This window comes from Hyaena hyaena, unplaced genomic scaffold (genome assembly GCF_003009895.1).
Source record: "Hyaena hyaena isolate Hyena2069 unplaced genomic scaffold, ASM300989v1 scaffold_182, whole genome shotgun sequence".
NCBI classification, from domain to species: Eukaryota; Metazoa; Chordata; class Mammalia; order Carnivora; family Hyaenidae; genus Hyaena; species Hyaena hyaena.
Window position 1 is genome coordinate 1,585,345 of NW_024080814.1, and position 13,472 is coordinate 1,598,816.

General features: G+C 39.0%; 1 protein-coding gene across 4 annotated transcripts in view; it reads left to right on the forward strand.

Annotated features, from left to right (window-relative positions):
- ITPR2 (inositol 1,4,5-trisphosphate receptor type 2) overlaps nucleotides 1–13,472 on the forward strand; it is a 501,862-nt gene that overhangs the window by 116,652 nt on the left and 371,738 nt on the right. For 3 of the 4 annotated variants that reach the window (XM_039240789.1, XM_039240790.1, XM_039240792.1), the window contains exon 10: nucleotides 11,521–11,565. In XM_039240789.1, the coding sequence (XP_039096720.1) occupies nucleotides 11,521–11,565 (45 nt within the window). The remainder of the gene's footprint in view (nucleotides 1–11,520; nucleotides 11,566–13,472) is intronic. The other variant, XM_039240791.1, reaches the window with a different exon arrangement.

Sequence of the window (13,472 nt, forward strand, 5' to 3'; positions counted from 1 at the left end):
AAGTAAAGAGCAGTGTTCTAAATAAATTTGTGTTTAAAGATGACCACTCCAGAGTTGCATTGTCTGATGTGGTAGTCACTAGCCACATGTTAGCTAAATTAAATTAAAATAAATACTATTAAAGTTAAAAAGCCAGTTCGGCAGTTATACCAGCCACATTTCAAGGGGCTCAATAAGTACATGGTATTGGGCAGCACAAATATAGAACATTTTTCATCATCTCAGGGAAGATTCTAATGGATAAAACTATTCTGGAGGCTTTTTAAAAAATTTTAATGTTTACTTATTTCTGAGAGAGAGACAAAGTGTGAAGGATGGGGAGGGCAGAGAGAGATTGGGAGACAGAGGATACAAAGCGGGCTCTGCTCTGACAGCAAAGAGCCAGGTACTGAGCTGGAACTTGAGAACGATGATGTCATGACCTGAATCAAAGTGGGATGCTTAACCAACTGAGCCCCTCAGGCGCCCTACCTGGGAACCTTTGTAAAGCAACTGGAAGGGATTGCTTCAGAGGTAGGGAGCCCAGATAGGAGAGAAAGATCTGATACCTTTAGGGTATTTTGAGGGGGTTTGAACCAAGTGGGTGGCATTGGTAATGGCAAGAAGGGGAAGGGGAGAAGAGATTTCTAGGACATTGGAAGCAATGGAAAAATGGTAATCCATGGAATGTTAGGGATTAAGGAGTAGAAGGATTCTGGCTTCAGAGAACTGGCTATGTCATTCACCAATTTAGGGAACATGGGAAGGGGTGCAGTGTTGATGAGGAAAATAATCCATTCACTTTTGACTATGTCTATTTGGAAGTACTATAAAGTATCCAGGTGAAAATGCCTGATAGAGACAGGGTTCATATCTTCTAGAAGTTCGGGAGCTGGCGTGGCTGGAGAAGTAGATGTAGTCATCATCAGCATGGGTGTGATCATCAGGGAGTATGGAGAGATAGAGGAGATGTCTGACGGCAGAACTGTGGGGAATGTCTTTTGAAGGATGGACAACAGATTGGGAGCCTGAGAAGTCCGGGAAGCAACTGGAAGATCAAATGGGCTGAATCAGAATGTCAAGCAAGGGAAGATAGGCTTTCAAAAAGGAGGGAGTGCTACCAGAAAGGTCAGGAACAAAATGTATTTATGTTATACCCAGATCGCAGTATCCTCACCGACCAGAGACCACCAGGGAGACCGAGTCACGCATGCAAAGGGAAAGGGCTTTATTACGGGCTTAAGCTCGGGCTAAAAGACTTCACCAGCGTATGGGTCCATGCCGAGAGCCTCAAACAAGGGCAGAGTAGGGTTTTTATGGGGTTTGAGACGGGGGAGTTACAGAAGTTGTGACATGGGAACAGTGATCCAATCATAATTATTCAACATCATTGACAGCGGGTTTGACCATACACATTGTCTAGAGTATTCGTTACTTTTGGCGGGATCCAATTACAACATTTAGAGTACCTTTAAATTCAACCAATCACAGAGCGAGCCTAGGGTCTTGTTCGGCGACTAACAGGTTAACTTTAACATTAGGTAACAGGGTCCTATCTATAGTCTCTATCTCCAGGCCTCTCCCTTAACAATGTGGAGGGTGGTCACTGGCCTTTCTTGATTGGGTGTTGCAAGGGGGGTTACTCCTGCCTTGGGCAATGTGTAACTACCTGATAGTTTCAGGGGAAGCCGAAACTCAGGCCTTCTAGTTTAGAGGGGAAACTTAAAGCCTGTCATGGAGTCAGTTTGGTTTAGATGTTTAGACTTGTGGCCTTACATTTACAGCATTTGGCAAGAACATAGTCATCTGTGATTGAGAGCATTTTTAGTGGAGACCAGAATCCAGGGGGTGGAGAGATGACAAGGAAGCCAGGAAGCCGAAGTAAGGTTGGACCGAGGTTTTGTGTCATGGCTGTTCAGGAGGAGAAGCAGTAATAAAGGGAAAGCAAGTCTTACTAGATGGGTTTATAAAGGTCTATTTTTAAAAAATTAGATGAGAACAGAACTGTTTTTACATTAAAGGGAAGTTCCTGTTAGCGGAGCAGGATTTGGCAGTGAAAAGGTTCTTTTCCCTCAGCCTTTTGGTTCTCAACACATGTATTGATAACTTGAAATATCACTTTTTAATGTGCTTGAGGCATTTCTGGTAAATTGGATTATGTAATTCTTGAATTGCCCTTGAGTATATGGTGTTTATATTGGCCAGTATGGCAAAGACAGCCCAGTGTAGTGGGGGAAAAAAAACCCATGTATACTGCTCACAATCTGTCTGTCATTAACCTCTCTGAACCTCAGTTGCCTTGTGTGTAACAAAGATGGTTGTATATATTACATGGGATTATTTTGGGATTAAGGAAGATATGGGATGTTCAGCACCTTGCACATAAAATGTATTCAATAAATATTAAGCCCCTTGTCTTCCATTGAGAAGAAGGGGACAATGTGGAGTAGCGTTGTTTATCATTACTATCATTACACCTACTATTATTATGATTAACATTTTTCCAGAACTGGTATTTCTTTGTAAGTCAGATGACTGAAGGGAAAGTTTAGGGGCTCACCACTATACTTGTACCTAGAGCAGAGTCTGGTATTTAATTTATGTTGAGTAAACACTAGATAATCTAAAAGATCAATCAGAGAGAGAGAGAGAGACACTGCATCCAATCATTTCACTTTACAGCAAAGGGACCCAGGGTCTGAGAGATTTACTTTGTCCAAAGTTAAAAAAATAAAACAAGACAATGACAGTCTTTGGGCTCAAAGCTAGACTTGAATTGCTTCATCTCTACCAGTGGTTCTCAGCCTAGGGTGATCCTGTCCCCAAGGGGATGTTTGGCAATGTCTGGGGACATTTTTATTGTCAGAACTGGGGAGACGGAGCTACTAGCATCTAGTGGGTAGAGGCCGGGGATGCAGCAAAACATTTTGTAATGCCTAGAACGGCCCCCACCACAAACACTTTTCTGGCCCCAAATGTCAGTAGTGCCAATGGTGAGAAGCCTTGACCTATCATTTACCAACATTACACAGTCATTTCTGGACCGCCTTCTGGGTGGAAGCACTATTGTGATGCTGTGAAGAAAACAAAGGTAAGTAACCCTTGGTCCTTGTGGCTTGGGGGTTTGCAGTATAGAGGAGAGTGATGCTAACTCAGTCACTGGAATAGCTCCTCTGCATATGCATCTGAGACAACAGATTTTGGGTGATGTTAAAATTATTAGCATCCATAGATGACCACGTTAAATCTCACAGTGAGTTTAAAGGGCGGCAACCTTAAATCAAAGCACAAATGAGGGGGGAAAAAGAAAAACCTCAAAATTGTACTTTAACATATACTTCCTAAACATGACATTCTATTTTAACCAGTACTTCCAGGGTGGCCAAGTTTTTCAGAAAAATGTTTATAAGGCAATTGCTTGTATAGAAATGAAGGGGACACTAGCCAAAGAAAATTAGACCATACACTGCGACCTAAGAATAGTAATATAGATACATATTACTCCAGTAATATAAATATATAGATATATAGATATATATTACTGGAGTCTAGTATAGAATAGTAATATAAATATAGCGCTATTTTGTTTTACGGAATTCAAAATTTACCTTTGAGAAATATCCAGTGCTCGAAACCTAGGGACAAAATGTGGAACAAAGTATTTAATTGTGAATTAGATAATGAAGCCAGTTGTGGCTTTGTCAGATAATGTGTTACAGTATATTTACAGAACGGTATTGTTAGGTCTTCCAGTGATGGCCGCTTCTGTGGGGCATTACAAGAAATAAGGCAACCTGAGGGGGAGGAAGGTGAACAGCCTTGAATTTTTGCATTTAATACACAGCACGGTTATAATCACACGCACTGACATTTGCCCTAGATCTTTTACTTGTGTCAGTAAACACCAATATCTCCTATTGGCACAGGGAGAAAGTAATTTTATCGTATTTTGAATGGGATACTATTAGAGCCTCAGTAAATAGTTCTTCCATCGTCAAGGGAGCAATTATAAATCAAGTATCACGATTTCTGACCTGCTGCCTCTCCCTTTTTTCTTTGGATATTATTAAAGCAATAATGATTCTTTCCATAACAAGATAGATGGAGTAGTGCAAATAATTTTATTTGTTAAAGATTTTATAATTGCCCTTTCAAAGACAACTAGCTTGTTTGTAGATAGGCCAGACTTCCACCAGATGGCGGTAAACACTTATTTCCTGACTATGCAACAGCCTTTGGATTTAACTAGTTAAGAACTTAGTACTCAAGAACCTGTCCCTCAGCACAGAACCTTATAATATCAGGGCTATAGTTTTAAATATCCCTATGTTTAGTTTTCTATCAACTGTATCAGGCACAGTTTATAAAAAGGGCCTGGTTTGTATGTTTGTGTGTGTATGCATGTATATAAGTAGAATATATATACCCTACCCTATACACACACGCGTAACTGTTTTACATCAAAATGTATATCGTGCCTGACACATGTAAGCGTCCAATAAAGATTATTTTTCCCTTCTTTTCTTTTCTAGACTTGTCAGTCAGAAATAATAGATTGTCTCTGAAATGCCAGTCATTGGAAAGAAGAGCATAGATAATTATTTAAAAATACACAAGTGGTGATTTTAATGTTATATATAATAAAAGTTAATCAACACACATTTCATCATAAAAACAAGTAGCTTTTCTGTTTTAAGGAAACGAATGTGTACTGCAAGTGTTGTGACCAGTTGGTGTTGTGTTCCATGGAAGGTTGTGGTTGTCTTTCACTTGTTTGTGGTACCATTGGGGCTTTCACTGCCCATGTGTTTATGGTTTTCTCTCTCTCTTTCTCTGCCACTTTTCTCTTCTGACTTGTGAGATGCTTTGCTTGACTTCTTTCTAGCCCTCTTTGGCCATTTAAATGAGAGCTCCCTTGAAAGGTTTAGTACTGGGTATTGTTGTTCATATTTTCTCTCTGTCACTCACTCCCTTGGCTTTCCTGGGCCATGAATTTGATCTCAGATGTCCCACTGACGTTGAAACTCAATAACTATATCCAAGATTGAATTGTTTCTCCATAAAATAGTGTAGTTTTCTTAGTTCAGTGTTAAAAACTTGAAAGTCATGACAAATATATTTTTCTCTCTCAGTTTACACAGTCAGATTCGACTGACTCTGTCTCTGTAAAATTTTCTGCATCTGCTTTTTCCTTTCTATTTCAGCGTGATTATTTTTATCAGGGCTTTGCTACCTCTCATTTGAACGACCGCACTTGGTTACTTTCTCTCTTCCATCTTTCATCTCCATTTCTTACTAACCATGGCCAATGAGGATTTTTAATGCAGTGTTTCTGTGAATGTTTCCCCAGTGATATGCAGAGTCTTTCTGAAGATGCAGACTCATTAGCCTATGGCTTAAGGCCCCTGTTGGTGTAGGCTGCCTCGGATCCCACCCTTTCTCTTTATGGAGGCAGGAGAGAAGTAACATGCTGCAGGAAGTCAAGGATGTAGCTTTTCAATCGTCAAACCTCTGCTCCTGAGTGACCCTGCCACTCACCAGTGGTGGGACTTTGCACAGAGGACTTCACTTGATGTGCCCCAGGGGCCTCATCTGTAAAGTGGGGGAAAGAATCCATTCTACTAGGATACTTATAAGGGGAAATGAATTAATCTTTAAAAGGATGTAAAAAGTATTCCATAAATGACGTTTATGGGTCTTCTCTGAACAAGTTTTGTTTTCTCACTCATGTGGCATTAGCTTCCCCTGCACTGCTGTCTTCTTCACCTCTTTCCTTCTCTGAAAGTTATATTTGTACCCATCCTTCAAGGCTTATCTACCATGCACCCTTCTCCATGAATAATTCTTAAATCAATTTGCCCACCACAGATCCCTCCTTCTTCTGACCTATATTATTTATAAATTATTCATTCTTGTCTTATATCTCTTGTCACTTTCTATTTTATATTACAGCTAACTGTATTTATGTCTTATTTTCCCTCTTAGATTGTAAGGTCTTATGGTCAGGGGACCACATTCTTTTTGTCTTTGCTAAAATACCGTATGGCACAATGCTTTGCCCATTATAGATATTCTATTAATATTTATTGAATAAATGATTGAATAGCATATTAGGTCTCTATCTCTCCAATGCCAGATTTATAATTTATTTTTTAACATAAGGAAATATTTCCTTTAAAGTCCTGAAAGATTCAGGAATCTTCACATGACCATGTCTTTTTTCCCCTTCTTTCCATTAGAAATAATATTTTTTTGGTTTATCCTTAGTTTAATTACTTTGATAATTACTGCTATTATTTTATTTAGAGAAGGAAAGTAGCAGTATAACTAAGACATACACTAAAGAATATATTTATTTGGTGTCCAGTTAATACTGATACATTTATAAAGTCATAGATATATTTGGGTGGCTTCTCCTCCTTTTCCTCTTTCGTCCCCTCCTCTTCCTCCTCTTTCTCCTCGTTATTATTAACCCTTTAATAAATTTACTGAAGCAAGAACTCCATATTAATTATTTAAAAATCCCCATTACAGCCAAAGAGACACAGATGGGGCAAAATCTAACTGATCTAGCACTATCTTCAGTATTGTTGTCAAAGCCACGAGTGTATAAAATTGAATGCCATATACTTAGTGTGATTAGGCTTTGGTCATAGACTTTTGTCATTTTACATATGAGGACACTGAGTTCCAAGGTGAAAAGGTTGCCTAAGTGACCTTTCCTCTAAAGCTCATGGGTATGTCTTCACAGAACGGAATCTGTAATTTAGCTCTTAGACTTCCCTTAGGGATTGGGCTGGCTGACCCAGAGTGGGTGAAATACGTGAAGACTGAATTTCAGAAAGTAGTGTTGTCTTTGGGGTAGAATATAACTTACATTTCAGAGGGCATATGTGATTTTGTGTTTGACTTAGGTACGTTAATTGCTGTCCCTGTACACATTTTAGTTAGGATACATCACAGTTTCCAGCATGAATTTCCTTCACAGTGTCTGTGGTGAACTGCTACAATGCTTAGTGAATAAAAACTTTGATCATAAGATATATTCGTGTTTAAACAGGCTGCATATCTTTCAGAAAGTAATATAGCTATAGTTTTAGTATGGATAATTTTTTAATTTGGAAAAAAATCTGAATTCATCAAATTGAAAACAAATGAAAAAAATAAAAAACAATGATACTTGGCTAAAATAGCTGGATAAACCCCTCCTGGGCACTATGCGTGAACTATCATCACTACCAGGTAAAAGTATGTCTTTTTGTGTTTGATTAATCAGTAGACAGGAGGCCAGTTAATTCACTATCTTTTTGACTTTCTATATTTCACTCTTGGATTCCAAAAGCAAGAATAATCCCATTTTGGGATTAATTCTTTTATTTACAATTCAAAGGAATTTAAGGAGCCTGAGAAATGTATCTCCATAGAAAAAGAAAGTTCAGCCTCAAATCTCCCCAGCTGTTGGCCTATCACTAACAGGCAACTTGTAACTGGATTCCATTTTCTTTCCTTTTGTTTTTTTTAATTTTTAATGATTTTATTTATTTTTAAGAGAGAGAGAGAGAGTGCGCGCACAAGTGGGGGAGGGGCAGAGAGAGCAAAGGAGACACAGAATTGGAAGCAGTCTCCAGGCTCTGAGCTGTCAGCACAGAGCCTGATGCGGGGCTCGAACCCAAGAAATGAGATCATGACCTGAGCTGAAGTTGGATGCTTAACTGACTAAGCCACCCAGGTGCCCCTGGATTCCATTTTCTGACCTCTCCCCTGCTGCCCATTGTTAGTTCTAAAACCTGAGGGACTGTGGTCATGTGACTCTTGGCTGGATTCTACTTTCTATCCACCCCTCTCCCTTGTACCCTCTCCCCACATTTTCTAATTTGTTTAACCACAGTTTAGTTTTATCTGACCTTAGATTTCATGTAAATGGAGTCACATGAGTGGCTTCTTCCACTTAACAATATTTTTAAGAATATATAATTGACATAACCTTATATTACTTTACATGTACAACACAATGATTTGGTATGTGTCTATATTGTGAAATGATTACCACAGTTAAGTCTAGATAACATCCATCACCACATGTAATTATAACAAATTTTTTTTCTTGGATGAGAGCTTTTAAGATCTAGTCTCTTGGCAACTTTCAAATATGTAACACGGTCTTGTTAACTATAGTTGCCATACTAAGCATTACATCCTCACAACTTATTTTCTTATAAGTGGCGTTTGTACTTTTTGACAGCCTTCACCCATTTCACCCACTCCCCAGCTCCCACCTCTGGCAACCCACCAGTCTGTTCTCTGTATGTATGAGCTTAGTTGTTTTTAGATTCCACATGTAAGCGAGATCTTTCTCTGACTTGTATCAGTTAGCACAGTGATGTCAAGGTCCATCCCTATTGTTGCAAATGACAAGATTTCATTTTTTTTTTATAGCTGAACAGTATCCCATTGTATATATATATTTGAGATCCATCCTTCGTGTTATATTTATAGCTCATCGTGTTTATTGCTGAGTAGTACTCCATTGTTTGAAAATGTCACCTTTTATTTATCCATTCTCCTGTTATGTGGTAAGCATTTTTGTCTCCATTTTGTCTACACCTAATTTCTGGCCATCTTTTATGTTCCTACCATTGTTTTACCTTTTGTCTCTCCTGCTCATTGTCTCTAAATGAATGTGTTGATTTTCCTGGGGTATGGTAATACCTACATAGAGTTTGTCAGCTGCGCAAAACTTTATTTTGTGTTATCTTTGATTATTTCTTGTGTTTTCCACTAATCTCTTTCCCTTTACAGGACGCTGGTCTTTTGTTAATTGATATACCCTTCTCTGGTCCTCTAGGACTATTTTCTTTTTCCTAATTTTTAATTCTTTATATTTTTCCTCTGTCTTAAGAGATGTCTGTTCATTTTTTTATCCCTCATTTCCTGTAGCATTTTTATTGCTGCCAACATGGAGTTTACTTTTGTATTCATGTTTTCATTTTTAGTGGAATCTTTCTTAACTTCTTTTTATCATTCTTTATATTTTAATATTATTATTTATGTAAGTATTTCTTTATTATATTTTAGCTGTTCAATTTATTCTCTTGCCTTTATGTAGATGAAATGTTTACTAACGCTTTCCTGAATATGCCAAACCATTTCCTGAAAATTTATTTTGCATTATGCCATAGAAAATATTCAGAAAGACTCTGTGAAAAGGAGATTTCTCCTTCTAACATGCTTTTTAATCAGTCACAAGTTTTTTTTTTTTTTTTTTCCTTTCTTCCTTATTACCCTCAGACAAGTGGGCTCTGTGCAGAACCAGATGGATTGAGTAGATGGTCTTTTTATTCTATTTTTTATTTCATTTTACTTTATTTTTTTAAGTCTATTTTTGAGAGAGAGTGTGTGCATGGTTGGGGGGGCGGGCATGGAGAGGATCTCACGGAGGCTCTGTGCTGCCAGCTCAAAGCTCAACATGGGGCTCAAACTCACAAACCGTGAGATCATGACCTGAGCTGAAAGCAAGAGTCGGAAGCTTAACCAACCAAACCATTCCGGTGCTCCTTTATATTCTATTTAAAAAATATTTTTAAAAATGTTTATTAATTTTTGGGAGACAGAGAGAGATGGAAGGAGAGGGAGAGAGAGTGAGTTGTGGAGAGGCAGAGAGGGAGACACAGAATCTGAAGCCAGCTTCAGAATCTGTCAGCACAGAGCCCAATGCGGGGCTCGAACTCATGGAACTGTGACATCATGACCTGATCCGAAGTCAGTCGCTTAACACACTGAGTCACCCAGCCACCCCTATTCAATTTTTAAAAATTCTCAATTCTCTTTCTCAGTCTTCAGCTGAAGGGCTGACCGGACACACTGCATGCAGTGCAGGTCTCAAGCCCAGCAGATGGCGACTCTGCGTCCCTGGGTTCTATAGCACTTCTATTCTTTGCTATTTCTACAGGGTTAGGCAATGTGATTCCCACAGTTCTTTCTCTTCCCTTTCTTCAGGCAGTGCTTCTCAGAAAGCCCTCTGCTATCATCTGCTCCCTTGACTTTCCGCCCATTTGTTTTCTGAGCTTCGTCGCATCTTGATGGTCATGAAAAGATAGAGGTAGTCGGGTAGTAGATGGGAGTCCCGGGGAGACAAGTCTCGCCTCAGTCTGACAATGGCCCCTCAGCACTATACACTTCTGGGCAGGTTTTTGGTGGGCAGACACTGGGGTCTCTGAGTGCTTGGACAGACGGGGACCACAGCATGTGTCTCAACTGTGCTAGCTTGAAGTGGGGTTGAGGAATGCCAGGAGGCCAAACTTGGGAGCTGTCTGCTTCTCCTCCAGCTTTGGCTGTTCTGTAATTACTGGCAATTCATTGTAGATTTGGGTTTAGGTTGTTTTTCAGGCTTAGTTTTTGGTGAGATTGAGACTTTTTTGCTTTGTTTTCTTGATTTTTTTTAGCACCTTCATTGATATTTAGTATTAAGTAGACAAGACATTCCTCAGAGCTACTACCCAAGTGTCATTCTGAGAAAGACTCTTGATCTTACATTTTAAATGGTGACTTTATTTTTTTTTTAAGTTTTTAAAATTTATTTATTTTGAGAGACAGAGAGAGAGTGAACTGGGGAGGGGCAGAGAGAGGGAGAGAGTCAGAATCCCAAGCAGATTCTGCACTGCCATCACAGAGCCCGACACGAGGCTCAAACCCATGATCCGCAAGATCGTGACCTGAGCTGAGACCAAGAGTTGGCTGCTTAAGCGACTGAGCCACCCAGGCGCCCCTTAAACGGAGACTTTTAAGTGGTTATGTGTTATAGACACTAACATATTCATAGTGAAATAGTTAAAGTCGAGTGAACGACTCATTATTTAAAGAAAAATACCTTACAAGTTTGCTGTTTTGCAAATTATGAACTAGTTATTTCAGTACAACGCAGACATCCTTTTGAGACTGTGTCATCAGGTGGGAGTCAGGAGGTATGGATTCCAGCCAGCTGGAAATATGTGGATCAACACTCAGCATATCTAAAACTCATCAGCCTCCCTGGGCTGACCCCTAACCCTCATGATACTCACGCATCAGCCTTCATATCTGACATATATATCTGGTATATGGCTCCTGTTTTGCTTGATTTTCTTGTCTTGTATATACAGCATGTGGAGCATGATCTCGGATCATTGTTAAGACTTTCCTTTGGTCTAACTTTAAAAACAGTTATTGGTTAATGGCAGACTTTGTGGTGGGCAAAATGATAACTCTTTTGAAGGCTTCCTCAGAGGATGTGAGATTGTCAGCTCTCACTTATTCAAAGGTGTCAATTGTTCTAATATAAACAAAAGCCATAAACATGGCATTTTAGCTCGTGTCTCCTGCAGCTAGAATTTAAGGTAATGTTCTAAATTGTAATATTTAGTAATGGCTTCTTTGTGAAGCTTTTTAAATACTGAGTTTAGTTAAGGATACAATAGTGAACTGAATTAAAGATCATTGGTCTTGGTAATGTGCTTTTAATAGCAATTTAAAACTGGTTTTGTTTTGTTTTGTTTTGTTTTTTAGCTTAATCCTGATTATCGAGATGCTCAAAATGAAGGAAAAAATGTGGTGAGTGGAATTGTTTTCTCCCCAACAAATTCCAAAAATATTGTGCATGTTTTATATGAACAAATTGAAAAGTTAATAGAAAATTTGAAGACTAGGGCTTCTGAGAGATTCTCTAACTAGAGCCTGTGGATCACAGATAATAAGTAAAGGATGATACACTGATGTTATAAATAGATGTCTGGTAATAGGTATTTAGGGAGATTTCTAGCCACTTGGAGACTATTTATGATAGAGCACTGAAGGCCATGGGCATCTGGGAGATATGGTGGGTCTAGGTTTAGTTTTCAGAAGTGCATGGAAATTAGGAAAGACAAAGTGAATTATGGTATGATAGGAAAAGATGACAATGGGACAATCCTCTCTGACTGAAAATGATTTGGGCTCTATTTATGGGGAGAAATTAAGGTATCAACCAACTGATTTTTCTTATATTCTATAGCATGCTACTCAAAAAACATATCAATCTTATTTGAAAGCCAGCTTTCATTAAGATATTTATTATTATTCAGCCTGCTTTTTCATCCCCGTTGTCAAGAAGACAACTCTACGATGACAGTAGGACTTAATTGAATAGAAAATTCTGAAATTCAGGACAATTCGATGTGATGCAGATAAAACCTGGTTGATAGGCTGGATAGAAATGCATATCTATATAGCTGTATATATTTTTAGCAATTTAGCTAGATACTTTGATGTAAAACGACACCGTGTATAATTTAATTTTCTTAGGAATTTGGCAATCTCTTTTGGAATGGCTAAGAATTATTACTGCATCATTCAAAATTCTACATTTTTTGACAGAACGAGTTGCAATGTTTAATTGAAATGACTACTGTCTTTGTGCTGGCTCTCAGCTTTACGTTTTATGAGGATATTGATATGGGGGAGATGAATCAAATCAGAATTTCTGGACCTGAATCAATCCTGTTTGACTTCTTTCTCCATCTGACTATCAGGTTTACAACAGAAATAAAGCTGAAGTATCAGGTTATTGGCCCAATGAGAGCATCAATTTGTGTCAAAATGTCCTTAAACATAGAAGTAGGCTTTTAAATCGGTTGGGTCCTTCATTTATAATTCAGTTTTATCCCCCTATGTGGACTCCTTTCTCCTTGGTTTTCAAATGCTAGTCCAGGATTGTTGGGTTCTGATTTCCCCGTGATTTAGAAAAACGTCATCCATAACCATGTTTCAAAGCTGAGTCTTTGGTTCTTACTATGTGCTGGTCAATGGTCTCTTGCCAAAGACTGCCAAGAACACACCTGCTCTTGAACAAATGGGGTTAATTGCACATTGCACTTTTTTTTTTTTTTACAGTTTATTGTCAAATTATTTTCCACATAACACTCACTGCTCATCCCCAAAGTGCCCTCCTCCATGCCCATCCCCCCTCCCCCCCACATCCATCAGTCCTCAGTTTTTGTCAGCATTCAAGAGTCTCTCATGGTTTGCCTCTCTCCCTTTCCCCCACCATTTCCGCCCTTCTTCTCCCCCTTGTTCCTCCGTCAAGTTCCTCCTAAGCCTCCTATACGTGCAAACATATGATATTTGTCCTTCTCTGCCTGACTTATTTCGCTCAGCATAACACCCTCAAGGTCCATCCATGTTGCTACACATGGCCAGATTTCATTGTTTCTCATTGCCATGTAGTATTCCATGGTATAGATAAACCACATCTTCTTGATCCATTCATCTGTTGATGGACACTTAGGCTCTTTCCATGTTTTAGCTACTGTGGAGAGTGCTGCTATGAACATTGGGGTACATGTGCTCCTATGCCTCAGCATTTCTGTATCCCTTGGGTAAATTCCTAGCAGAATTGCACATTGCACTTATATCCGGGGGAACTGTAGGGCCTTGCAGAGAGTGCTAGAAAAAACCTATGATAGGATTTGAGCTTGTACAAG